The following is a 25141-nucleotide window of genomic DNA, read 5'->3' on the forward strand; positions in this document are numbered from 1 at the left end:
ATTGCAAGATTGGGACCATAGACATCAGTTGTGTAATGCACACTTCCTTTTCAGCTATCAAATTAAATTAGATCTAAATAAAACTAAGCTGATGAAATTACATATTTGTATTTAAGACTGTAATTCAGCAAAATATGTAATTATAATTCAGGTTACTTAGGAAGTTTGCTTTTTTTTTTATTTTTTTCCTAGAACCCATGCTGCTATTTAATATACAGTTATTTGAACACTAATCACTACATTCTTCATTTCAATAATTGTACTGATTTTGATACATAAATGTTTAAAGTTACAGAGACTGTTCATATACTTTTTTTTTCTTTCAAATGCAGTCTTATTTACTTAGTTACAAATTTACAAATATTACACAGCATTGAAACATGGGAGGGCGTAGAGTTAGACTCAGAGCCCTCTGTTCCAGTCAGTGCTTTCCAGAACAGCATTTAATGGCTTTGACCTTTTAAGTTTAAACTGTGTCTATTTGTCACAGCAAGAATGGCTGTTTTAAAGAATGGGGAAAATTAATGTAAATGTTGGTCTTCAACACATCAAATTCCAGAATATGTTACGTAAGACTACTTCAAAAACATAAGTACTTCTGTAATGCTGTTATTTTAGCAGTCAAGTAGCTAACACAACTATTCAACTTGCACCAACATAGGAAAATCAGTCTTTCAAATCTGACTGAAATTCCTTCCTGTTGGGAATAGGAAAACTTAATTTCAAGAAAAAAAAAAGTGCAAAGATACAGAATGTCTTCTAATACAGAGCAATAACAAAGGAAAATGATGTCTCTCAAGCAAGTATATCCAGTGGTCTTCATCTGTGAGTCCTGCCCTTTCTTGCTGACTGGACATGTGCTACCTTCTGCTGTATCACAGCTTGGAAAAGAGCCATGAAGGCTCATGTAGGAGGAACATGTCTCCCACAGAGAATTGCCAGCATCCTCTCAAAGTGAATGTTTTGATGGCTTTTTCAGCTCAAGGATCTAATTCATTCTGAATAATCAATGGACAATCCATGTTCACTAAGCAAAATTATTTTTCTCTCTCTGGGAAAAAAGTTCACAGTAGAAGCTGATTATATTTGGGAGTTCAACCTGTTCTCTTTGATGTCTATGTGTAAACAGCACCAGTGGGAAGAGAATTCAGTATTAGGTTCTTATAATCCTCTCGCATCTCTGCAGTAATTGAGAAATAAAGGAAACAAAGTGAACTGTTGCAATGAACCATAACAATGAAAATCAGATAATGTCACCCACCAGGTAATAAATCGTTCTTGTACAATGTAATAGGTAACAAGTAATGCTTAGTACAAATGAAAACAGTAGGGAGGAAGCTTAGACTGTTCCTATTCATTCTTTGTAGGCTTAAACCATATATTGCATATTGTGAAATAAAACATTCCTCAAAGCAATGGAATTTGTAACTCTTATTCTTTGAAAAGATGAAGTAATCTTTCTTGGCATAAGCTTTCTTCTTCATCCATCAAATAACAAGCAAATTAAAGGAACATCCCAATAGCCTCGAGGAAGTCACAAGGCCTATCCTCTCACCTTCACTGAATTTTGGTATCTTTTTATCTTTTGAAGTTAGAAAATGGAAAAGACTTCAGTCATTGTAATTTTTTATGTATACTTAAAATTCTCTTTGAATTTCAGTTACATTTTTTTAGGAGCAGATGCTGATGAGCTTTCCCAAGACACACACAATGTAAACCATTGTATATTTCATACAGAACAAATACAGATTTTGTAAAACATCAACAGAAAGACAAAGGAAACATTATTCAATATGATTTGTTAACTAAGCTTAATAAAAAGTCTGTTTCTCTAGAACTGCTCTCACCAGGAGCCTAGCCATGTGAGAACCACATCTTTGAACTATTTGGAGGAGTCAAAAGAAAACTCATTAAGGACATTTCTCTCCTTTTACCTGAGGCCATGTTTGTTTTAGGTAAGCATGCTTTGGGAGTTAAGATAAAGGAGGGGCTGAGAGGCCAAGACAAGCAGTCAGCCTGCCACAGAAACAGCAGGCTTTAGACGGTCAAAAACTATGGAGGGTGCAGCTGCAGATTTCTCGCTCCGGGCTACAGTGGATCACGTCTGTCATTGCTCCCGAGACACCCAGCAACACTCGCTCCATCCAGGAGAACAGCCACAGAGGTAAGACAGAGACAGGCAGAGAACTTTTTTCACCAACTTTCCATTCCAAGCTTCTCCAGAAATACTATGAGCTGAAAAGCATACGACTCCCTTAAAACAGGAATCCAGTCGAAGGAGAGGTATTGTATCTGTCTATAGGCACTGTTGAGCATCCCCTTTAAAATAATACCACCAGCTGTACCACAAGGTGAGCAATAAATGGATTCTGCCACTAAGAACAACAACATGGTCACTTTCAAGATGACTAAGAAGCCCAGACTGTAAGTATCATTTGAATGTAGTGTTTTTGGCATTGAACGAACAACAAAAAAGAATTTTCAACTTCAGAAATAATGGGTAAAATACTTTTCTGAAAACATTTTGCTTGGAACTTGTATTTTTTATTTGTTATTCCAATATTTTATACTCTCCACTCAAATATTTCAGGATTTACTTGTAAATGGAAGCAGATGAAAATTCAGGTTGCGATAACTGATTTTTTTAAAGTTTATTTACCTTTTACATATAAAAACACTTTTTCATTTCCCCTACTGTATGTAACAGCAGCAGAGAAGGAAAGTACTACTGAAAATGCCATTTAAAATTGTAGTAGCCATCACCAAAAAATGGGACACATAGCATCCATGACAGTATATGCTCTCTTAAGCTAATTAGATCTGATTGCCCATGTTAGTTTAATGCTGAAGCTGTCTAATCAATAAATAACCAGGCACACCATGACCATATGTAACCTTTAATTAGACATAGCATCAGAGAACTAGAGTTATTTTTTTATTTTGTAGCAGTACTGCATAAACAGAAAATATTTCAGTATTAATTACATCATCATTTGGAGTGCAATGCAGTCCCTTTGAGCTGTGACATCTTAATAGGAAATGATACCTTCGTTAAAAATGTGTAAGTGATTGTCTAACTTGTTCAATCAGATCATAGACAGAGGACAGATTAATATTGCCATTGAAATCACATTTACCAAATCAAAATATGTCCCTTCCAACTCAGATATTATATGAATCGATGATCAAAATGTGGTGGAGAAAAAGTTTTTTCAAAAGATGCCAGCAGAATCTAACAAAAGCATTTGTATTGAACGGATACTGTATGGATATTACGACAGAGAATTAACTGTGGGAGTGCTATTCTATCTTAATCTTTCAGCAGCCCTGTTTTATGGAGGCCCTGGATGCTCACAGCCAGAGATGGTGAAATGACAGAGAATCAACAAATGGTGAGATTAAATTCTGGAGAAAATAATCCTTATAGAAAACAGGTGCAGAAATTGAAGCTATTTGAACAGAGGAAGTGAGGCTTGGTCTTCTTTTCTTTTTTTTTTTTCTTAAAAAAAAAAAAAGTCAATTTAAAAGCATTTTCTTCAGTATTAAAAATGTTTTGAATTACAATGCTCTATACATGAGAATGTTTAAGAGTACCTCTAATTTATATTAGATATAATATCACTACGAACTCTGAAGGAGCTGCAGAGAGCACTGCTCACTAAGACAACAACAAATTTTAGCATCAGCTTTTACTTGCTTAATTACAAGAATTAAAATATCCCCTAGCCCATACATGATATTGTGTATATGGCAAAAAAAGAGTTGGGAGTGAAAATGACTTTAAGATGAAATTTGAAAAATATACCTTCAGGTGCACAGTTTTGTTGATTGATGTTTGAGAGGGATGTTGTATAGCTAAACTAGCTAAGAAATCAAAAGAAAAATCAATTTAAAAGCTCATACTGAAAAATGCCTTTGAAAGGCCCAGAGATTATTAGTTCTATTTACTCATTTTAGAAAGATTTGTTAGATCAGAGGATAAAAATAAAAAGACATTGAAGCACATTCAACATAAGGCCCAATGCTGCAAACTTGAAAAAAATGTATTGAAATGGTGCTCCAGTGCTTAGTTTTAAGTGCCTTTGTAAGTTTTTGCAGCATCAGATCCACAGTTACATCTCCAACTTTTTATCAAAAGCTCAGCAGGTTAAGACAACTCTCCTTAGTGCAAGTCTTTAAAGAATCATAGTTTGTACTATATTCTAACATGTGAAGTATCTTTTTATCATGTACTTTTTGCCTCTTGAAGATGGAGGCTGTAGCTATATGGATCTTTTAGAGTGCCATACTCCTGGCAAGCACGTTAGGGAAAGCCTGTAGAAGAATGTCCTTCCCAAAGGCACCTGCAACCTTGCTAAGAATGAGGGCTACCCTACTCTCAGAAGAAGGATTGTATACTTACAATTTCAAGGAATTAAGGTTTCTGAAACTGTGATTTATTACTGAAATTCCATTTTTGTAGAAATTGTATTCAAACAGCTTGAAAGTTTTAATCCACACTTGGGCTTCTTAACATTTGTGCAAGAAAAACAATCCACGCATGAATTTTTGCTAATGTTAGCAGCACTAGCGTAACATTCATGCTGACAGCTTGGCATTGTTTCACACTAAGTTCAGCTGAAACAGTTCATTTGAAAAAAACTATAAATTTAAAAAACATTTCTCCTTCTTGCCTGAAGCTGCTCAGATCCTTCTCATCCACTCCTTATGGTCCATTCATCTTCCTTTCGCACTGCAGATGCCTCTGTAACCTGGGACCTAATGAGATGAGGGCTCAGGGAAGGCTTTAGGAGACCTTTCATATGTACTTTTGACAAATGAGGAAAGATGCTTGGATGTTTTGTGTGGTGTATAGGTGGAAAGAGGTGCTGGCTGATGCATAGGGATATCCCACAGCTGTGGGAAAAAAGAAGCATCTTCTTCAGCAAGGTTATTGAGGTGTCTAGGAGAAGGCCTTCAAAAATGGGTTGAGCACAATGTTTTGCTAGTTAGTTGCATGCCATATACTTCTATTTTCTACAACATATACATACAAATGCCAGTGTTTTATGGATCAGTTGACATTCCAAGCACTGAACAGAAGCAAATAAGTGTCAATATACTCCATTTGTGTAACTAAATAGAAGATTTAAGAATATACTTATAAAACTCTAACCTGAGAAATTAAACAATGCCAAGCAAAGGACTAAAAAACAGAAGCACTGGTAAAATAAATAATTAAATAAATAATTGTACTTCTATTGCCAAGATCATGTGTTACAATACACCCTGTTTACTTATGCCTGATATTTTCCTTAAATAAAAATTAATCTTTTTTATACAACTTAAATGCAAATATTATTTATGCCAGAAGAAGAGCCATGAAAATCGATTTAAAGTTATGCCATATCTACAACATAATACAAATTAGCACTGAACATGTTCTGCTATATGCAAACAGCTGAATTAGATTTGCAGTTAATTGGGTTTATCAAATTGCTTTCCAAAAATGCTGTATTACAGTCTGAAAAGAAAAATGTACATATATATGTGTTTAATCAACACATGTTATTGCATATATAATTTTAAATATATATATTAAATATATATGCTACATATTATATATATATTAAATATATATGCTATCTTCTGAACAGAAGATAGCAAGAAAAAAACTGGTCAATTAAGGTAAAAAGACTATTTTAATTTTAATCTAAATATGAGAAAATAAAAACAGTGTATGTTTTTATTATTTAACATAAATATTATGATCACACTGACAATGTTCAGCCAGATCAGGAACCCGTTTTACTAGGTACTGTGAAAACAAAGAAGTCTCCCAATTAAAAACCTAACAGCCTGAAGACAAAACGTTCTGGCTACAAGACGAACAGGCAGGCATGGGAGATAAGACCAACATAAAAAATACAGAGATAATTCTTTAAGATCCCTTGCTCAATCTGTAGCCCAAGGGCTTTTGGGGGCCCACCAAAATATTCATGCTTAGGCCTACTTCCTCAGAAAGATAGATGAATTGCTCTGACAGTGGCATAAGTCATCTTTGTTTATAGTAGACAGCTTCTAGATTTTGTTCACTAGAAATTATATTGCAGCGAAGTTAAATCTATTATTTTATGCAAAGTGAAGTTTATAGTAATAGAAGGAGAAAATCTTATTTGAAGATGCGGAAGAGAACATACATGTATGCCTACAAGACCAAGTAATAGGGCTCAATGACTTTGGAAGTTGCTTTCAGGTTTACAGTCGTAATGGGATTTGGTAATGTAAACTTCTTCTGCCAATTCTTCAATTCTTTTTTTTTTTTTTTTTTTTTTTTACTGTGACCTTAATTTTGAAGCGTTTATTTGCTAACTTTCCTTTTGATATTTAAAATGGATTTTTGCTACACAGTTTGATGTATCAAAAAATGCTTGCTTTTTATATCACTGTTTGAATAGAAATACCAGATGCCAGCTGTCTCTTGATTTTACTGTTTGGACACCTAATGCACTTGTGATCCTTGATTAAAATTAAGCTTGCTGATTTGAACATTCCAACTCCAACCTACTGGTTAGTTAAAGAGGTATTTTATAAACCCCTAAACCCCCAATCATTGATAACCCTTTTCTCTTCCAATCACTGATTTGATGATATTTGATGTTATTAGCTCACCAGTCTCTACAGATATTCCACAAGATCTTAAGCAGAATGTCCACTACTTTACAGCTTTATGGCTCATAAAAACACAAGTTCAAATGTTTTGTCAAATGCACAACTATGGGCAGCCTGTGGGCAGAAATAATCTCCAAAGTCTGTTTAGTCAGCAGAAAAAATGCAGAGCACCAAACAAAGCAACACTACCGTAGAATTTTAGTTACCTGTAGAAGAGTGAATTTGTCATTTTTAGCTTATTCTATATAATGTCTCTTTACAGTCAGAACTGGATGGTCAGCTAATGAATTTTAGATCAAAAGGAGCCCTGGGTTTTCAACATCCAGTGAGGTGAGTTAAATCCTATCACTTCATATAGGGAAAGTAACAGTCTCCAAGAAAAATCATGTTTCTTCTACGGAGAACTATCAGTTTGTCTCTGCAGTGTTTCTTTTTAGTCATGCAGTTTAACTACTCACCAAAGTCTGTAGATTTTTATCTGCCCACCAGGAAAGTTGCCCAGGCTGAACAAAACCCGAAACAATACTCTAATAATATAAAAAAAAAAAAAGAAAAGAAAAAAAAAGCCATCTTAAAAGAAGTAACATGATCCTGTCTGATCTAATTTATATTTGCATTGGAATATCCCTCTTCTTTATGAGCATCATTTTTAAGAAGTTGTAGAAATTTAAATTGTATGACCTTTATCCCTTTGTCAAGTTAGTTGAAAACTGCCCAAAGTGGAACCAAGAGGAAAAGATGTGCATACATATGCACACAAAACCACATGCATATGTATATAGACCACATAAATTTTGCTTTAGTGGGAAAACAGGTGAAAACCTGAAATGTAAATTAATACGACATATGCAAGGTGTCAATACAAAATAGTATGAATTTTGAAAAAAATCTCAGCGTCTACCTCCTCCTCCACCTGGAGACACTAAAATCACTAAGATCAGCCTGTGTGCAAGAGTCAACCCACCCCAATTTTAATCTGGTGTTTTAATCTTAATGCCAGAATCCCAGAACATCCCTCTTCACTTTCTGCAGTCACACCAGATGCTTCCATTCTGTACTGAGCTGAAAAACAGAACAAAAAGTCTCAAACACACATCACTGCCCTGGCAACACGTTATCAGGGAGGGACCTTAGGTAAATACAATACAAGATATGCCCAAATCAACTGAGATAATTTAAAGTTAACAATACCTTTTAAGTTAGTAATTTATATTTTAAAATACAGAGAATCTCAAGATTTTTCTCCCTTCAAATAAAGATAAAAATAGATTTTAGTAGTCAGGTTAGCTGGGAAAGTGTCTCATGGTTTTACTTTTTCTCTTCAAATGTTTTCTTATCAGACTATATTTGCCTAAGTCCAAATCCCAAAAATTTCTTAATAACATCGGAGAAAAGGTTCTGGCTAGTTTTCCAGTACAAGCTACAATTCACTTCTACAATGATGACACTGACTCTGAGGAAGATGAAGAAGAAACCAGTTCAGCCTAATAATAAACAGTTGTCAGCCTTTATAAAAATGTAACCAAAAAATAAATAAAACAAGAAATCAAGAAAGGAACTCTCACAAACGCATGGACAAACATCTGAATGAACAAAGAAACACATCAAAGCTTATGAAGACTATTTATACCTATATACCCAAGAAGAATGAGTCAATGCAACTGGAAATTAAGAGGAAATCCTTTCGTGTTTTGAGAGACTTAAATAAAACCCTGAAACTTAAAAAAAAAAAAAAAAAAAAAAAAAAAGTTGTAATGTTTTAAGTTGAGTTGATTTAAGCAATACTTGGATTAAGAATGTGAAGAGCACTGTCTTTGGTTATTCATTATTCTTTTACATTGCAGTCTGGATAAAATGAAAATAGGACTGATCATGAGGGAAAATAATATAACATACAGCCCCATAATAACCTGAAGGCTTTGAAACACAATGTTTGTAAGAATTTAAGAAATGAATGATTTCAAATACAAGACTATTGTTTATTAGCTCTGTGGGAGGATATTTGTTTCTTAACACTGTATGCCAGTTTAACCTAAGCAATTTTAACAGAGATTCCAATATAACTTCCTGCCAAGACAAATTTTAAATGACAGCCTTGTGATATCTTCTCTTATACTTAATTTTCCCCTCTCTTATACTTAATTTTCCCCCCTCTAATCAGAAAAGTGCCTTGTTGTCAGCCAGGAGGAAAAAAAAAAAAAAAAGTTAGTTGGTTAAAAACTAGGATTTAGGTTAATGGCATATTAAAATGTATTACATACTAACTTTTTGTCTTATTTGCTACAAATTCCCCCACCCCCTCGGGGGGCTTACTGAGGTCTGTAAAAAAGCATCCTGGACAAGAACCAGCAGCTTCATTAAAAATATTTCCAGGAAGAAAAATGCTGGAGGTTCAGAAATCCCAGACAAGCAGCCACCGTATAAATGCAGATCAACTACTCAAAATGCATGCTGTAAGCCCGCTGTGTTCTAGATGCTGATGTTCACACTTGAAATAAATGCAATGAAGTGAGAGGGGGAGAAAGGATAATGAAAATATAGCTGTGCAAACAACAAAATATCACAACTTTTTAGCCTGGGAGACATGATTGAATATGTAAATGTGGTCTTGAACATTTGAGAGGCTTGAAGATAGTGGGAAATGATTGAACATCAAATGAGAATAGTGAGCAGTGGGTTTAAAACAAAGTGAATACTTCACTCAGCTTGTGACTATGCTGTGATGTCATGGAAACTAATAGTCTACCTACTTATAAAAAGTAAATTAAACAATTTCATAAGAAAAATATAAAGATGCTGCACAAAAGCTTCCTGATTCACATTGTTACAGGCTGTAAAATTATCCTGGGGAAACATTACTAGCTTCTTGCACTAATCTTTACTCTTCCATGAGTGTGTACTACTACTAGTCAGTGTTGGAGAGAGAATGTGAGCTAAATTTACCTTTGGTCTTGCATGAAACATGTTCTTAAATGCGCTACATCAGATGTAGTTTTAATTACATGAGCAAGAGCTGTTGCAAATCCATACCTTTGAAACACAAAAAAATAGCTTCAGAGAAGTATGATCATTAGGCATGTAGAACAAACTTATTATTAGAAAAATGAAACTGCATAGTGGATACCAGTCTTACCAAAGGCTCTTAGGAATATCAAAATAAATCACCTTAAATATCTGCTGAGGTCTGACAAAATGTTATCAGCATAAATTGATTCAGTTTCTCAGTCAATACTACACTATGTCTCTTTTCCTTTCCCTTTACTGTTAAATTCCATTTTCAAATTAAGGTATTATTACTGTATTATTTTCCTGATTGATAATACATGTATTTAGCTATGGTTATTAGAGGAAGTTAAAGCTACATTATTCTTTCCCAAACACAACGGCATTTTGTGTGTGTATCACATAAACAAATGTATCTTCATGTTACAATGTCAACATAACCTTATTTGCACCCTTAAATAAATTGTGCATTGTGATTCCTTACCAGTTTGCTAACAATTAACTAAAGACTAGAAGTGAACTAATTATATCATCTCTGTTTCTCAACTGCAGTTAATTTTCACTTTTCAGTTCTGGTTTGTTACTTCATCTGCAGTTTGACCTTGTGAAGTTTTCAGTGACCTTAGAATCATCCATCATTTCCAGGAAAAAGATAACAAAGCATCCCCAAATAATGAGTTTATCATGAGTTTACTACTTCAAAGACAAGGCTAGAAATGTACCATTTTACGGATTAGATTGTTGGCTCAGGACCTCATCTTGCAGAACTTCTGTTACCAGTTCAACAACTGTAACATTTTCAGCAAATGCTACCTTTCCATTTCCATTGTTTGTCTAAAATTATGAGTGACAGGTAAGTTCACGTCCCACTGGTACTTGAATGCTGGAGAGGTACCTAGACAATGCCTATTTGCCTAAATGTTGTTACACACCTTTTAGCCCATTCTCCCATCACAACATCTATTTTAAAGATCATCAAATCAAGTTGACAGCATCCCAAAACTATACTCCGATTTTTAAGACAGCCTGTACAATTCAGATTGCTTTAGGTAACAACAAAACTATACCTACATATCACAAGGAGAAAGCCAACTCCGTTTTACTACTGCCAAAAGAAGTTTCTTCACGCAGCATTGCTTCCTACATCATTTTCACGCTCACAAAGTGAAGTAAAATTGAGTTGCCATGTTTCTTATTGTTTCTTTTTCTTCCTGCAATCATCCTATGTGTAGGAACAGTAAACACTAACACACACAGAACTGTGCTAGGTTTTATAACATTTGCATATTTTACTCCATATGCTTGTATGTTTGATCTTCATAACCAGGCATTTACCTCTTTTATTACACCTCCCTGTTGATCACAAAGTGAAAAAATACTTCTATTAATGACATACTTACAACAAAAATAAAATTATGTGAATACACGGAGAATTTAGCTTTTCTGCTGCTTCATATGCATAAGTTAAATATTTGTGCTAAAGCTTCCAAGCTTACAGCATTCAACACAGCGCAATGCAATAAAAGACTTTATCCAAGTCTTTTCTGAAGTCTCAAAAGACTTTATCCAAGATAAAGTAATGGAAATGATTAAAAAGGGAAGCTATTCCCAAAGTTTCTAATTCAGTATTTCTCAACTTCAACATCATAAACATCACCTGTATTGTTACTACCCTTCTGTTTATAGCTAAGATGGAAAGGAGGGAATCTTTATCATCATTATACAAATTCGGCAACCATAGTTCTGTAATTTTATTTGGCATTCATCCTTTTTGTTTGAAACAGCTCTCATTTGTTATTTCTTATTACATGTTTACACACGCATTCATTCCAATACCATTTGGGGGGAGCTTGTCTTATCACATGAAGCTTATAGTGAGATGTGTAAAAACTCATCAGCCTCCAACACATTAAAAATTGAAGGGAAAAAAAAACAGAAGCTGAATCAAATTCCACTAATTTCTACTAGTTGTGCTATGAAAAGATGCCATCGGTAAGTAAGAAGGGTGAAAACGGGGGCAAATTTTGGTTTTGCTTTTATTTACTTAGTTTTTGCCTCAGTCTGATAATAATGGACACCTGATATCCAAAGCCTTTAAACAGGTATGTTTTGTAAAGAAAGGCACTACTAGCACACATTTCAATCACTTCAGGTTTTCTTAGAATGGCAAAATGTAAGGCAAAATCTATAAAAACTCCTCTAAATAACTATAGCTAACATTCGCTGTGTGTTTATGAAAGGCAGAACCTCTCTTCTCTTTGCAGCAGAGCTGTATATCTTTTGCTTAATTGCAGCCATAGGCAAGACCATGAGCTAATGAATCCCAAACAAAATACACGTATCCCCTAGCAAAACACATTTGATAGCCCATATACACCATGTTATCTAGTTTTATTTTGATCACAAAGGCAACTTCTGAAGTGTCAATTATTATTCCTGAGTTGAAGAAAAGGTCACTACAGTGCCTTTGAAGCACCGCTACACAGTAGTGACAGAAAAGCAAAGATTGAGTTTCATGCCTGCAAGTTTTACTTAAACAAATGGCCCCAGTTTGCCTATTCACTTAGGTGCCTCTGTTGGTTTTCCCATAATTGTGAGGTCAGCAGTTAAATGAAAAGGCAGATTCATCACTGATACAATCTTTGTCCAACGTTTACCATCCTTTAATTTGTGTGCTTTCAGGGCCTGAGGGCATTTTCCAGTAGCTTTTCTTTATCCTGAAGGGATTTGGGATTCCTTAACAGGGGACTAAATTAATCCTTACATTAAATGATAACAGAAACATGGCCTTCACTAGTTGTCAATTTAGAATGAAAAACAAAATTGCTTTCTCATAAAGCAAAAGGAACAGAGAACGTGAACAGAAACTCCATGGGAGAACAAAAAGAAAAAAAGATTACAGTCAATACTTCAGTGCCTACAACATAACTAGAGAATTAACAAAAGACTAAATACATCTTCAAGTCTGTTGATCATAAAACCTTGTATTCACCCTACAGATAAGTGTTTGGGCATGTAAGTTAAGATAAACTGAAGGGCAAAAATGGGGTAGGGGGAAATAACAGCAACTGAGAGCACTCTGGAAAACAAAACACCACAAAGAAATCTACAACTTTCAAGGAACAAGCATTTTACTAATTTACAGTCATGAAGATTAGATATAAATACTCATTCCTGTAAAACACACACAAACAACAAAACACTTAAAATGTAGCATACATGAAAGAACATTTACTTTTTAAGAAATACTTGAACTACTGCTGTAAGTTACTGTGTTTTTTGTTACAATCCAGACTATAACAAGGTGGACCTGAGGGTTCCTTCAAACTAGTCTTCATTTTTTTATAAAAAGCTCAATAAATGTAATTTCAAAAGTTGTTTCAGATTTTTTTTTTAACATAGATCCTTTATTTCTGGTGATCTTGGTATTTTAATTAAGGAAGGGCTGCCACCCAAAGGGACCTGGACAAGATTGATAAGTGGGCCCATGTGAACCTAACAAGATTCAACAAGTCCAAGTGCAAGGTGCTACACCTGGGCCAGAGCAACCCCAGACTGAAGCACAGACTGGGAGAAGAACTCATTGAGAGCAGCCCTGCAGAGAAGGACTTGGGGGTTCTGGTGGATGAAAGGCTTGCCATGAGCCAGCAGCGTGTGCTTGCAGCCCAGAAGGCTGCGTCCTGGGCTGCATCAACAGAGGAGTGGACAGCAGGGCAAGGGAGGGGATTGTGCCCCTCTGCTCTGCCTTGTGAGGCCTCACTTGGCGTGCTGCATCCGTTTGGGGCCCCCAGCACAAGAAGGATGTTGATCTGTTTGAGTGGGGCCAGAGGAGGGCCACGAAGTTGGTCAGAGGGTTGGAGCATCTCTCCCACAAAGAAAGGCTGAGAGAGCTGGGGATGTTCAGCCTGGAGAAGAGAAGGCTCTGAGGTGAACTCATTGCAGTCCCTCAATACTTAAAGGAGACTTACGAAAAAGATGGAGAGCAACTTTTTGCTCAGTTCGACAATGACAGGACAAGGGGGAATAGCTTTAAACCATTCAGCCATTTAAACCAAAGAGGAGAGATTTAGATTAGAGGTTAGGATTAAATTCTTCACTCAGGCTGGTGAGGCCCTGGCACAGGCTGCCCAGAGAAGCTGTGGGTGCCCCATCCCTGGAGGTGTTCGAGGCCAGGCTGGATGAGGCCCTGGGCAACCTAGTCTAGGTTGCGGTGTTCCTGCCTATGGCAGGGGGGTTGGAACTGGATGATCTTCAAGGTGCCTTCCAACCTAATCCATTCTGTGGTTCTATGGTTAATAAGTCCACCAATTTGGGAAAAAAATAAAATAGTTTCTTGAGTGAAGAACTGTGTAAAGAAAAGTCAACCACTATATATCTTGACCCAGAACAAATATTATAAAATCACAGGAAAGTTGCTAACTTTAAGGAAGTAAAAATTAACTATATTTTACTAATATCTACATATGAAAACCATACATTTACAATGTAAACACTTCAGTTTAACTTATATAAAAAAGCTTCAAGCATTTGATAAATTAAACACATGTGCTCTCCCCAAACACAGTGAGAAACAAAATTAAGCTAGGTCCAAATATTATCTTTTACTCAGAAGGAAATCACAAGTAGCAACCTACAAGTAATAGAATGCTATTTTAAAATCAAAAGAACAGTTAGGTAAATTAATGTGGCATAATTTTCATATCAGTGCAAGTTATTATGCTGCATGCATAATAATAAAACCAAACCATCTCAATGAAATGTGTTTACATAATTTAGTTAGAAATTCAGAACAAAAAGCTCTGTTATAAAATCAGAAAGAAGTTTCTTTTACCATGGGAAGGTTTTGATTTTACTTACGCAATGCTTCAACTAATCAGCTAATTCAAACAAGTCTTAATAATAACTATCTGCTATTGCAGATTCCTTTTTCAGGAAGAAAAAACATTCTGTTTACTTCACTGATGGGAATATCTCTCAGTGCTGGAATTGCTTCTTCTTGAAATTTCTTCTGTTGCTGCTTTTTTGCATAGTTATCTACAGGAAACAATTAAGACATTCCATATATTAAAGACATTTTCTTTGAAGAAATATTACATAAGGCAACACTGTATAAAATTAGCTACTGAGTGCTGAGGTGTAACAAGATGGTAAATCAGAAACACTTTACATCAACATATATTAGAATATATATATATATATATATATATATATATATATATATTAAAAAGCCCTGAAGAAATCAATCCTGCCCTTCTGCTGGAATCTTTGTCTAGAACTTTGCTTGGTTTAAAATGCTGTATGACATTAAACCAAAACTACCTGAAGATAAACAGAATGAACAAGCCCTACAGTGAATAGCTCAGTCTGTACTGTGGACATTTAATATTAGGATTCCTGCTGGGAAATGCTGTTCACTCTCCCTTTAACTTGGCTTCTTGTTCTTATCACCATGCAGCACCCATTCTTACAATAGCATAAACTTGTTTGTAGGTGCATTTCGAACAGTTCCCTCTAAAAAAAAAAAAAGAGAGAGAGAGACAAGAGTAGCTGTTTTTCAAACTGTGTAGGTCCCCTATCTCACCTGCCATACAACTACGCAGGCTCTTGGATTGGCACAAAGTGAAAGGGTGGCATGAGAAGAACATGCCTGGTCAAGCTTTATAGGCCCAAATCCTGTTCCTCTAATGTTGTCTGTTTTACTAAAAGAATATGCTTCACTAGTTGGAGACCACTGCATCAAATAGCAAAGAGTTTTTCCCTCTTAGCACAGGAGCAGGCCACATGCTGAAAGATCAGCTGGCATGGAAGAAGACCGGCCTGGCTGAACAGAGAGTTGTGGCTAGAGCTCAGGATGAAAAAGAGGGTTTATGGGCTTTGGAACAAGGGGCAGGCAACTCAGAAGGGCTACAAAGATGTCATGAGGCTGTGCAGGGAGAAAATTAGAAGGGTCAAAAGGCAAACTTGAACTCAATCTGACTACTGCTGTTAAAGACAATACAAAATATTTTTATAAATATAAACAAGGAGGATTAAGGAGAATCTTCATCGTGCATCTTCAGCATTGGAGGTGGGGGGAAACACAGTGACAAGAGATGAGGAAAAGACTGAAATACTTAATGCCTTCTTTGCCTCAGTCTTTAGTAGCAAGTTCTCTGGGTACCCAGCCCTCTGAGCTGGTAAATAGGGACAGGGAGCAGAGTGAAGCCCTCATAATCCACGAGGAAATGGTTAGCCATCTGCTAAACCACTTAGACATACACAAGTCTGTGGGGCTGGATGGGATCCACCCAAGGGTACTGAGAGAACTGGCAGAAGAACTGGCCAAGTTGCTTTCCACCATTTATCAGCAGTCCTGGCTACCAGGGAAGGTCCCAGTTGACTAGTGGCCAGCAAAAGTGATGCCCATTGACAAGAAGGGCTGGAAGAAGGATTCAGGAAACTATAGGCCTGTCAGTCTGACTTGGTGCCAGGGAATTTCATGGAGCAGATTATCTTGAGTGCCATCATGCAGCATTTACAGGACAACCAGGTGATCAGGTCCAGTCAGCATGGGTTTATCAAAGACAGGTCCTGCTTGATGAACCTGATCTCCTTTTATGACAAGGTGATGTGCTCAGTGGATGAGGTCTACCTAGATTTCAGTAAAGCTTTTGACACCATTTCCCACAGCATTCTCCTAAAGAAGGCGGATGCTCAAGGCTTGGATGTGTGTACACTTCGTTGGGTTAGAAACAGAATGTCTGGCCAGGCCCAAAGATTTGTGGTGAATGGAGTTAAATCCAGCCGGAGGCCAGTCACAAGGGGTATCCCCCAGGACTCAGTATTGAGGAAACTTCTCTTCAGTACCTTTAGCAGTGATCTGGACGAGGGGATGGAGTGCACCCTTGGTAAGTTTGCAGATGATACCAAGTTAGGCATGAGTGTTGATCTGCTCAAGGGTAGGAGGGTTCTGAAGAGGGATCTGGATAGGCTGGATCAATGGGCTGAGGCCAACAGTATGAAGTTCAACAAGGCCAAATGCTGTACCCTGCACTTGAGGTGCAACAACCCAATGCAATGCTACAGGCTGGGGGAAAGCTACTCAGTGGAAAGGGACCTGGGGGTGTTGGTCGATAGCCAGCTGAACATGAGCCAGAAGTGTGCTCAGGTGGCCAAGAAGGCCAACAGCATCCTGGCCTGTGTCAGGAACAGTGTGGCCAGCAGGACCAGGGAAGTGATTGTCCTTCTGTATTTGGCTCTGGTGAGGCCGCACCCCGAATACTGTGTTCAGTTCTGGGCCCCTCACTACAAGAAAGACATGGAGGTGCTCGAGCATATCCAAAGGGTGACAAAGCTGGTAAAGGGCCTTGAGAGCAAGTCTTATGAGGAGTGCCTAAAGGAGCTGGGGTTTTTTAGCCTTGAGAAAAGGAGGCTCAGGGGAGACTTCATCGTGCTGTACAATTACCTTAAGGGATGCTACACCAAGATGGGCATCTGACTCTTCTCCCAAGCACCAAGTGATAAGATGAGGGGAAATGCCCTCAAGTTGCACCAGGGGAGGTTTAGGTTGGATGTTAGGAGAAATTTATTTACTGAAAGGGTTGTGTGGCATTGGAATAGGCTGCCCAGGCTGAGTCACCAGCCCTGGAGGTCTTCAAAAAACGTGTAGATGTAGAACTTAGTAGCATGGTTTAGTGGCGGAGTTCAGTACTAGGTTAAAGGTTGGACTAGATGATCTTAGAGGTCTTTTCCAGCCTGAATGATTCTATGATTCTACACACACACATATATATATAGAGAGAGAAATTATCAGCTAAGTATCAAAATCTTGAAAACAAACCAAAACCAACCACCCAAAAAACCCCACACCAATAATATTACCTGTAACGGTATTCGTGGAATTCAGTGGAGCGGTACTCATCATGTTAATACCAAAAAGTAATATATAACCAATTCCTACAGAAACTAGTAGGTATGCTGGTAAAGCAACTGCCCAGTACCTGAGGAAATCAGATTTCAAAATTTACGTTTTATAATAACAAACATCTAACAATGTAACAGTTTTAATGCAGTGATTGTTATTGCATCTAGCACAAACTTGGAAACATGAAAAGAAACACTACTGATGAGTAGGAACCCTGGTTTCTCCAACGAGAACTGACTGCAGAAATCACTGTAACTAGTGAGGGTATAAACTGTCAAGTAGACTCATTTAATAGATTTTTTTTTTAAAGTCTACTGTATTTTCATTGGCAAACTCCCTGAAAACAAAATTTCAAATTTACCATAAAACATTGAAATACTATCTGTTTCATTACAATTTTCAACATAACTACTTATCCACATGAAATAATGCTTCATAAAGATTACAGTCTTTTAAAATCAGGAAAAAATGGATTAAATTTAAGACCACTATTTAAAAAATGGTTTCACTGTTTCCTGTCTGAAAATAATTACACACATCCAAAAGTAAGAGTCTGAGGTTGAACTTAAGAGCTTAAAGTTGAACTTACTTTTGAGGCCAGTATGTTAGTCCCAGTGAGAAGAGCCAAGTCTCAGGAACATATGCCCAAATAAGATACAGTACTGCACAAAAGAATTAAAAAGGGGTAACAGTCCAAGTGATACCATTTTAGACCTCCTTCTTAAGATTTAGATCAATACTTTCACACTGGGACATACCAAGACAGTATTTTGCTTTTACACAATTAAAGTCAAAATAGCTATACCAAGACATTGTAGAATATGCCTCTCACACAAAACCTGCCCAATATGGGGGAACTGTTTTGCAGCTGCTTATATGATATAGCTTTTATATTTGAATTAACATCTAGTTAATCTAGCCAACATCCTTTCCCTTCTGCTTACCTCCTTAAGATGAGAAAAACTTGTAGCAGGATCCTGTTTTACTATTCAATTACAGTACATTCACAGAAGCATTTCTTGCATTGAAAGGGTTTCACCCACTCAAGCTTTAGCTCTGTATGAGCATGTAAGATACGCCCAGTGAATGCTAAAGCACCTGTCACATCAGCAGTGAAATGACTGGCCTAGTTTTGTTTTTGTTTGTTTGTTTATTTTGTTTTTCAGCATTTGAGCGGGGAAGGTTTCACTACCGTGATTAGTGAGAACACGAGTAGCTCAAGTAAAAAAGCTCCTAAAAGTATAACACAGAGGGTTTTTGACATAAGCATTTGACTCCGTGACACCTTCCAAGCCCTGCAGCACTACGAGGGACAGACACAACTTGGCATTGCCGCGGCAGGCGGTGTAACAGCCCCCGGAGGGAGGCAGCAGCTCAGCACCACTCCAGCACCCCGGGGCTCCCCTGCCGGACACCTTTCGCCCCGCAAGCACAGCGCGTACTCACTAAAGCCGAACCAGGATCCCAGAAACAGAGCAAAGCCGTATATCGCCCGCTCCGGCAGGGGGGCCGGGGAGTTCTCCACCATGCCGGGCTCTGCGCTTGGGGGGCGGTACGGGAGGGAGCAGCAGCAGGAGGAGGAGGAGGAGGAGGAAGAGGAGGAGGAAGGACGTGGAGCCCCCCCCGGACATGCGCCCTCAGAGCAAGCCGAGCAAGCTGCAGGCGAACGCATGCGCTCGGGTGGGGACCGGGCGGAGCCGGGGAGGGTCCCGGAGCAGAGCCGCGGCTCCCGAGGGGCCGGTGAGCGGCGGGCGCTGGGGGGGTGGCGGCGGTGGGCGCTCCCCTTCTCCTCCTTCCCCGCACCCTGCTGGGCTCCTGAGCGCCTTTCCTTCCCCGGGCCGCCCTGAGGAGGGTGACCGGCGCTGCGAGGCCGTGCCCGGGCTGTGACACGTCGGTTCCGGGCTCCGCGGGGAGGGACGGGGATGGGAGCCCCGCCGGCCGCACGGTCAACCCATAAGCGGCACGGGCAGCTCTCCGGCCGCACGGTCAACCCGTGCTTGGGACCCCGGGCTGGGCGCGGCTGAGGCAGCTCAAGGGGGGCTGCTGGGGTGAGGCCCTTTAACCGGTTTTCAGCTTAAACGCCGTGAAATGCACGTCGTGTAGAAGTCACGCGTGTCTTCCAGGAAAATTGGGAGGTGTAAGGTGACGCGGTTGTTGTAGATCCCGTAAAACGCGGGCGGTTTGCCTCCTGGCTCCCCCCAGTCTGTGTTTCTCTGACTCCTTTTCTTCCAGGGTCATGCGCCATGGGTGAACCGATATCTGAATCCGAGTTTGCAGCCTTGGCTTTTTATGCTGGTGACAAATCGTGCTGTGAATTGGTGAGTAGGCTTGGGGCTGGATGGAGAACGTGCGAGATGCTCCAGCGGGATTTAATCCCAGGCTTGATCTGTAATTTGATGAGTTCAGACTGGTATCTTACACCACCATATGCTACGCCCTTGCAAAAGCCCTAAATCTGGTGAGGGCACAGATAGTGTATATCTCTGTCAGGCAACTTTTATTGGGTGTGCATACAATCATGTAAAACCAGACAGTGGTGCGTAGGTCGCATCGACAGAACTTTACCAATCTCTTGGCTGCGTATCCAGTCCCCGTATGGGATGACATACCTTACAGTGACACCTCCTTTAACCACAGAGCAATTATTCCTAACAGTATGTGTAAGTTCAAGACAGCAAATTAACTGTACAACATTCACCCATTCTTTGTATTTCTCATCTTTTATGTGTGTGTTTTTTTTTTGTTTTTTTTTTTTCCCCCTGGTCATTTGTGCCCCATAGGGCCTCTGCTTATTTAGTTGTTGCTTTTATTGCGTAAACTGCAGCATTCTTCTGCTTATTTCCAAGAACGCATTCCTTGACTCTTATTTTCCACTTCTTGCTATGTTCAAAGAATCTTAGAGGATGAACACTGTGGCAGTTCATCTTTCTGCTCCTTGGGGAATTCGGTTATGGGTTATTTATCCTAAATGTTGCTGCTGCCAAATACAAGCTAGCTGGCACATGATACTTATTCTATGCAGAAATAAAAAGTACAGGTCAAGTAACTTTCTTATAAGTAAATCTGTATCTGTACTAGGGACTGCTACCAGTAGAGTAGTGAGTTTCACTGGAAATTGTTTATATCAATAAAGACTTTTTTTTGTGCTATGGACAGAGTAAAATATTTAAACAGTTGTGTTAGCATAGGATACTAGACGTGTTATCTTTTAAAGTGATATGAGTGTTGTGCTGTGGAAAGAAAACCCCTGATTCTGTCTGTGCAAGTGCTAAAAATCATGTTTTTGAAATCTGCTTTAGTGGAAATACCACCTTGAGCTTGATATGTCAATCATGGATGTTGGGGATGGGGGTGAGGGCTGTGGTATTGTTATTTTTTTAATATTATAGCAAAATCCATGCTGTGGAGTGAATGAGACTTTCTTAGTCATCTTTCAAGTTGAACTGATTTTGAAATACTAGTTAATGTTTTTCCTCTCTGTTAGTGCTGTGGTCTGTTGAATTTGTTCACATTATAATAACTTATTTTTAAGGGTAAGCCTTGGTTTACGTGTATCGATGTTCAGGAGTACTGCTTTGGGCAAGATGATTTTTTCATATGATTTTTTTTATCATCACCTTAGGTCAAGTTATTAAGTTATTATTGCACAGCATGCGAGTATTTCCCTGAAATCTGCCACTGAAAGAATAAAGGACTATGAAAGACACGTTTGGTATTTAGTTTGTTTCTATACATTTCTTCAGTCACATTCAGGGATAGCTGTGTGTTTCTTTGAAATGATAACACAGCTGTACATAAACACAATGCATATAGTGTGCATCAAATGACACATACAATGCATGTTAAGATAATAGACTTTGTAGAGATCTGTAAAACAGAACAAAGTAATTTACTCTTCAGCTTGAGAGGCTTATATGTAGCACTATGTTTTAAACCCATTAAAGTATTGTATTTGGAGTATGTTACCTTGAAGCGTTTCCCTAGGTATTCTTGAATATTATTTTGCTGTCTATTAGTTGATTGTGAATGACTAGGTTTTTAGAAGAATGCTGTCCTAGGGTGATTTAATACATTGCTTAAACCATTAAAAAACTTTGCTTTCATTCAGATCTATTAATCTGTGAATATGCTTTTTAGATCATGGATATGTAGATATATATATATTTTATAGGAATGCAACTAAACTATTGTGTTAGGTAACTCTAGTAAAAAATAGTTTTTTGCTGTTTGCTTTTTGGCTATGCTATACGTGGATTATAAAGATGTGATACAAAGGGGTTTGTCATTTGATAGTGCAAAATATTGCAGACCTTAAGTTTCCTTGTTTTTCCCCCAGAAAACAGTTGGCAGACTTCCAGAAATGAGGGAGAATGGTGAACACTAGTGGTATTTTATTCTTGATGCAATAAGATTGGGAGGGAGGGGGTGAGATGGGAGCAGGGAGAATTCAGCTATCTCAGATTGGACATAGGGGATAGTGAGATGATGATGATGAGCATTATTAAAATTTTATAAAAGACTCCCACTCAGAATAACTAGGGACATGGAAATCATTCTCCTGACTAGGTCCATATTGTCTGCATTAGTATTTTAGTTAACTACCAAAAGTTAACTACAAAACAATTACAGTTAATAATAGGTAACTAATTTTTAGTTCATTAGTAATGAACTTAGTTGATGTGTCTGCATTAGTATTTTAGTGTGGATCAGAACACTTTTGAAGTAAATATCCCAGGTGTCTCCATCTTCCATGTTACATCTTTATTGGAATCTGCTAGTGTGGGATTCACTGGGGGTGAAGCTGCTTTTAGGAGTATAGGTAATGTATCAACCATGAATGGATGCTCTGTGGGACTAGACTTGAACCAGAGCAAATTAAATCCCCTTGAAGCACATATCATGTGAAAATAGACTTCTTGTTACCGAATACTTCGCTTCATAGATCTGTTTCCTTTTTTGATCAGTCTGCTTGTTTACGAGGACTATCTTTTTTTTTACTGGTCCCCTGTGTCTGTGATCTGAAAGCGAAAGTATATGCAAACTTTTTTTTTCCTTGAGCAAAGGAATTAGTGACAGCTTAAAAATCACTTCTAATCCTCCCTTCCTCTGATGTAAAGATTTTATATTGGTTTAATTTTTAGAAACTTTTAAGTAATCATTTATAGTTGGTGTAACATATTTGCAAGATAAACAATGTTAAGAAATGATATGTTTATCTGTAGGGTCATGGAGTATTTGTACAACGTTCTCCACATAAACCTAAAACAGGTATGTAAACTAAACCAATATTACATAACTTTCTAAAGCGCTGTCTGTGTTGTGCTTGGATCATTCAATTATTAATTCATTTTTTTTCCACTGGAAGAATTATTGTGTGTTTTTTTTTGTGTGCTTACGTAACATGCAGAATACTTCTATGCATTTGTGAGAACAGTGTGAATAGTCAATAACAGTGATGTGTTCAGGCAGTTAATGTTGTAAGAATGAAGATTTAAGGTATATGTTTGTTACCTGTGCTTTAATTGTAGAAACATTTTAGCTGTATAGGTCTAAAGACACATTCAAATTGATCTTTTTAACTACAAAGCTCTATGCCTACAGTCTCTAATTTTTTGATGGTTGCAGAAGAGCAGATGGCTTTATAACAAGCTAAGTTATAAAAGGCTGTATACACTATAGAAATGATAACCTATAATATGTAGGAAACTCAGGTGTAGCCATCAGCTCTGTAAGATGTTTTTTTGCATATACTCAAATATGCTCAGATAGTACTCCTCTGAAAGTACTTGATGCCACCTCAATAGTCTAATAAGGAACTTCACCTTTTACAGACAGCCTCCAAGGGGCATGGTTTATATTTTTGAAAGAGCCATGCATCATGTATATATTGGCCTCTAGAGAATAAAAATAGTTGGTTGATTTTTATTTTTTTTTGGTGCCATGTTGCTACATGCCATGCTACTCTGAATCTATTATAGAAACTAATTAAACAGGTACAGCTAGAAGAGGCTCACATTTTATTTCGAAAATAATATCTTTTCAGCATCTCACAGCCCTTGTTAGGCTTGTTATTAGAAGCAGGCTTTTTTTTTCAGTTATGTTTATTAATATTAATACAATTCAGGACACAAGTCATTCCTTGGGCGAGGAATAGAAAGCCTGCCAACAGGTCTCTGTTCTTACTTCCATATAAATTCCTTCTCCTTCAATTTATTAAAAACAAACAAAAAAAATCAAGTTGCAAAGTATGTTGAGAGTTTTCAAGTTATCTCATTCTGGTTAAATAGTACATAGGAATGCGCTGTGGAAATAGCTGGTGGTTTTGAATGTTTAGTTGGACTTTGATTACTTGTAATGCTTGAATTGTATAATCCAGTTCCTAACTGTTTTCTTAAAGATGTTGATCCCTGTGAAGTGTGGTGCAGTCAGCCGGTTGACGTATTAAGAGAATATTGCAACGTTATTAAAATTCGCATCTTTTGGCCTCTTCTCTTCAAAAGTGAAAGTAATTCTTTGGTAGCTGATTGGAGGTAAGTAGTCATGTTCTCAGTGATTCTTCAGCCTTTGCATTTATTTTTGTTTTCTCTGAAAGATCAGCTTATGCTCTTGCTAATGGTTAAACAGTCTGCAGGTATATTTTTACAATAAGCTGAATTAGTTAAGGTCAGAAGGCCTAGTTCTTGCATATGGTTGAAAACATTAAAAATATGTTTCTGAAATTTGGAATCTCAGAATGTATTTAAGCATTTAAATGGATGCCCTGTACTTAAAAAGTACCAAAATCTTTCCATCCTTTTTTTTCTTTTTTTTTTTTTCTCTGAAGAGTTTATAACCATGCTCAACCATGTTCTAGCTTATGTCTAATCACTGCAGCTGTTAGTATGTCAGACCATGTTACATGATGATATTTTTCTGAATAACGACTTGTTTTGTTTTGAAGCAGTTCACAGATTTTAGACCGGAATTGGAAGAGACTCTGTGATTTAGAGGTTTTGGAAGACCTTGTTGATTTGATTAAAAAAGTTGTTGTAAGTATTATTTTTTAACTTTGTGTATGTTTTAAAATATAATAGGTTAATTAGTTCTTTATCTTAGGCAGCTTGGGGTTTTATCTTAAATGAGACATATCCTTTTACTGGAGTGAATAAATTGTCTGATAGTTACAGCTTTCTAGAAAGTTAGTTTCATGTCACAGGCTTTATTATAGTTGGGATAATCCTTAAGTTTTGCAGAGTCCATAATATGGTTGACTGCAACCCTTGTTAAGAGAGTCGTATCAGTGAGAAAAATGGCACCTTTCCCTGATGAATAACTTGAGCAGATTTTTTTCTCAGTTATTTTTTCCATGTTCAACACACGATATTTAAAATTTGATACTGTTGTTGACTTAAAACAGTGGTTGTGGAAAAAAAAGAGTAATAGAACAAATGTTTTCAGCAGCTGAGGGGAAGATAGTTTTATTTATGATTTTAATTTAAGTATGATATGGTGGTTTGTTTTTTTTAATGATTTACTGAAATTGTGTGTTCAACACCATGCTATGTTTTTCTGTCTCTTATATGACTTTCTATGATTAGGCATTCG

General features: G+C 37.5%; 3 protein-coding genes across 8 annotated transcripts in view; 2 read left to right on the top strand and 1 right to left on the bottom strand.

Moving 5' to 3' along the window:
- Positions 1 to 1847: 1847 nt before the first annotated feature.
- On the top strand, positions 1848 to 8253 carry RIPPLY3 (ripply transcriptional repressor 3). Its single transcript, XM_005012874.6, has 4 exons — positions 1848 to 2164; positions 3323 to 3392; positions 6914 to 6981; positions 7992 to 8253. Exons 1-4 carry the CDS (start codon positions 2055 to 2057, stop codon positions 8137 to 8139), a joined length of 396 nt encoding a protein of 131 aa, XP_005012931.3. The 5' UTR covers positions 1848 to 2054; the 3' UTR covers positions 8140 to 8253.
- A 4514-nt stretch (positions 8254 to 12767) lies between these two features.
- On the bottom strand, positions 12768 to 19138 carry PIGP (phosphatidylinositol glycan anchor biosynthesis class P). The gene is made up of 4 exons (XM_005012873.6): positions 19004 to 19138; positions 18147 to 18219; positions 17515 to 17633; positions 12768 to 14688 (listed from the first exon to the last, which is right to left on the bottom strand). Exons 1-4 carry the CDS (start codon positions 19083 to 19085, stop codon positions 14558 to 14560), a joined length of 405 nt encoding a protein of 134 aa, XP_005012930.1. The 5' UTR covers positions 19086 to 19138; the 3' UTR covers positions 12768 to 14557.
- TTC3 (tetratricopeptide repeat domain 3) overlaps positions 19084 to 25141 on the top strand; it is a 61955-nt gene continuing 55897 nt past the window's right edge. For 2 of the 6 annotated variants that reach the window (XM_027449122.3, XM_027449124.3), the window contains exons 1-5: positions 19084 to 19297; positions 19790 to 19875; positions 22780 to 22825; positions 23955 to 24087; positions 24498 to 24585. In XM_027449122.3, the coding sequence (XP_027304923.3) occupies positions 19084 to 19297; positions 19790 to 19875; positions 22780 to 22825; positions 23955 to 24087; positions 24498 to 24585 (567 nt within the window). Of the gene's footprint in view, positions 19700 to 19789; positions 19876 to 22779; positions 22826 to 23954; positions 24088 to 24497; positions 24586 to 25141 lie in introns of all 6 variants that reach the window. The other 4 variants (XM_027449123.3, XM_072026898.1, XM_013093314.5 and 1 more) reach the window with 4 other exon arrangements.

Source organism: Anas platyrhynchos, chromosome 1 (genome assembly GCF_047663525.1).
Source record: "Anas platyrhynchos isolate ZD024472 breed Pekin duck chromosome 1, IASCAAS_PekinDuck_T2T, whole genome shotgun sequence".
Taxonomy (NCBI): domain Eukaryota; kingdom Metazoa; phylum Chordata; class Aves; order Anseriformes; family Anatidae; genus Anas; species Anas platyrhynchos.

Coding starts and splice junctions, on each gene's coding strand:
- RIPPLY3 (XM_005012874.6), top strand. CDS start 2,055: ATGGAGGGTGCAGCTGCAGATTTCTCGCTCCGGGCTACAGTGGATCAC. Junction 2,165..3,322: donor CCAGGAGAACAGCCACAGAG/GTAAGACAGAGA, acceptor TTAATCTTTCAG/CAGCCCTGTTTTATGGAGGC. Junction 3,393..6,913: donor TGACAGAGAATCAACAAATG/GTGAGATTAAAT, acceptor GTCTCTTTACAG/TCAGAACTGGATGGTCAGCT.
- PIGP (XM_005012873.6), bottom strand. CDS start 19,085: ATGGTGGAGAACTCCCCGGCCCCCCTGCCGGAGCGGGCGATATACGGC. Junction 18,220..19,003: donor GGGATCCTGGTTCGGCTTTA/GTGAGTACGCGC, acceptor TCTTTTGTGCAG/TACTGTATCTTATTTGGGCA. Junction 14,689..17,514: donor TTCCACGAATACCGTTACAG/GTAATATTATTG, acceptor TGTTTCCTGTAG/ATAACTATGCAAAAAAGCAG.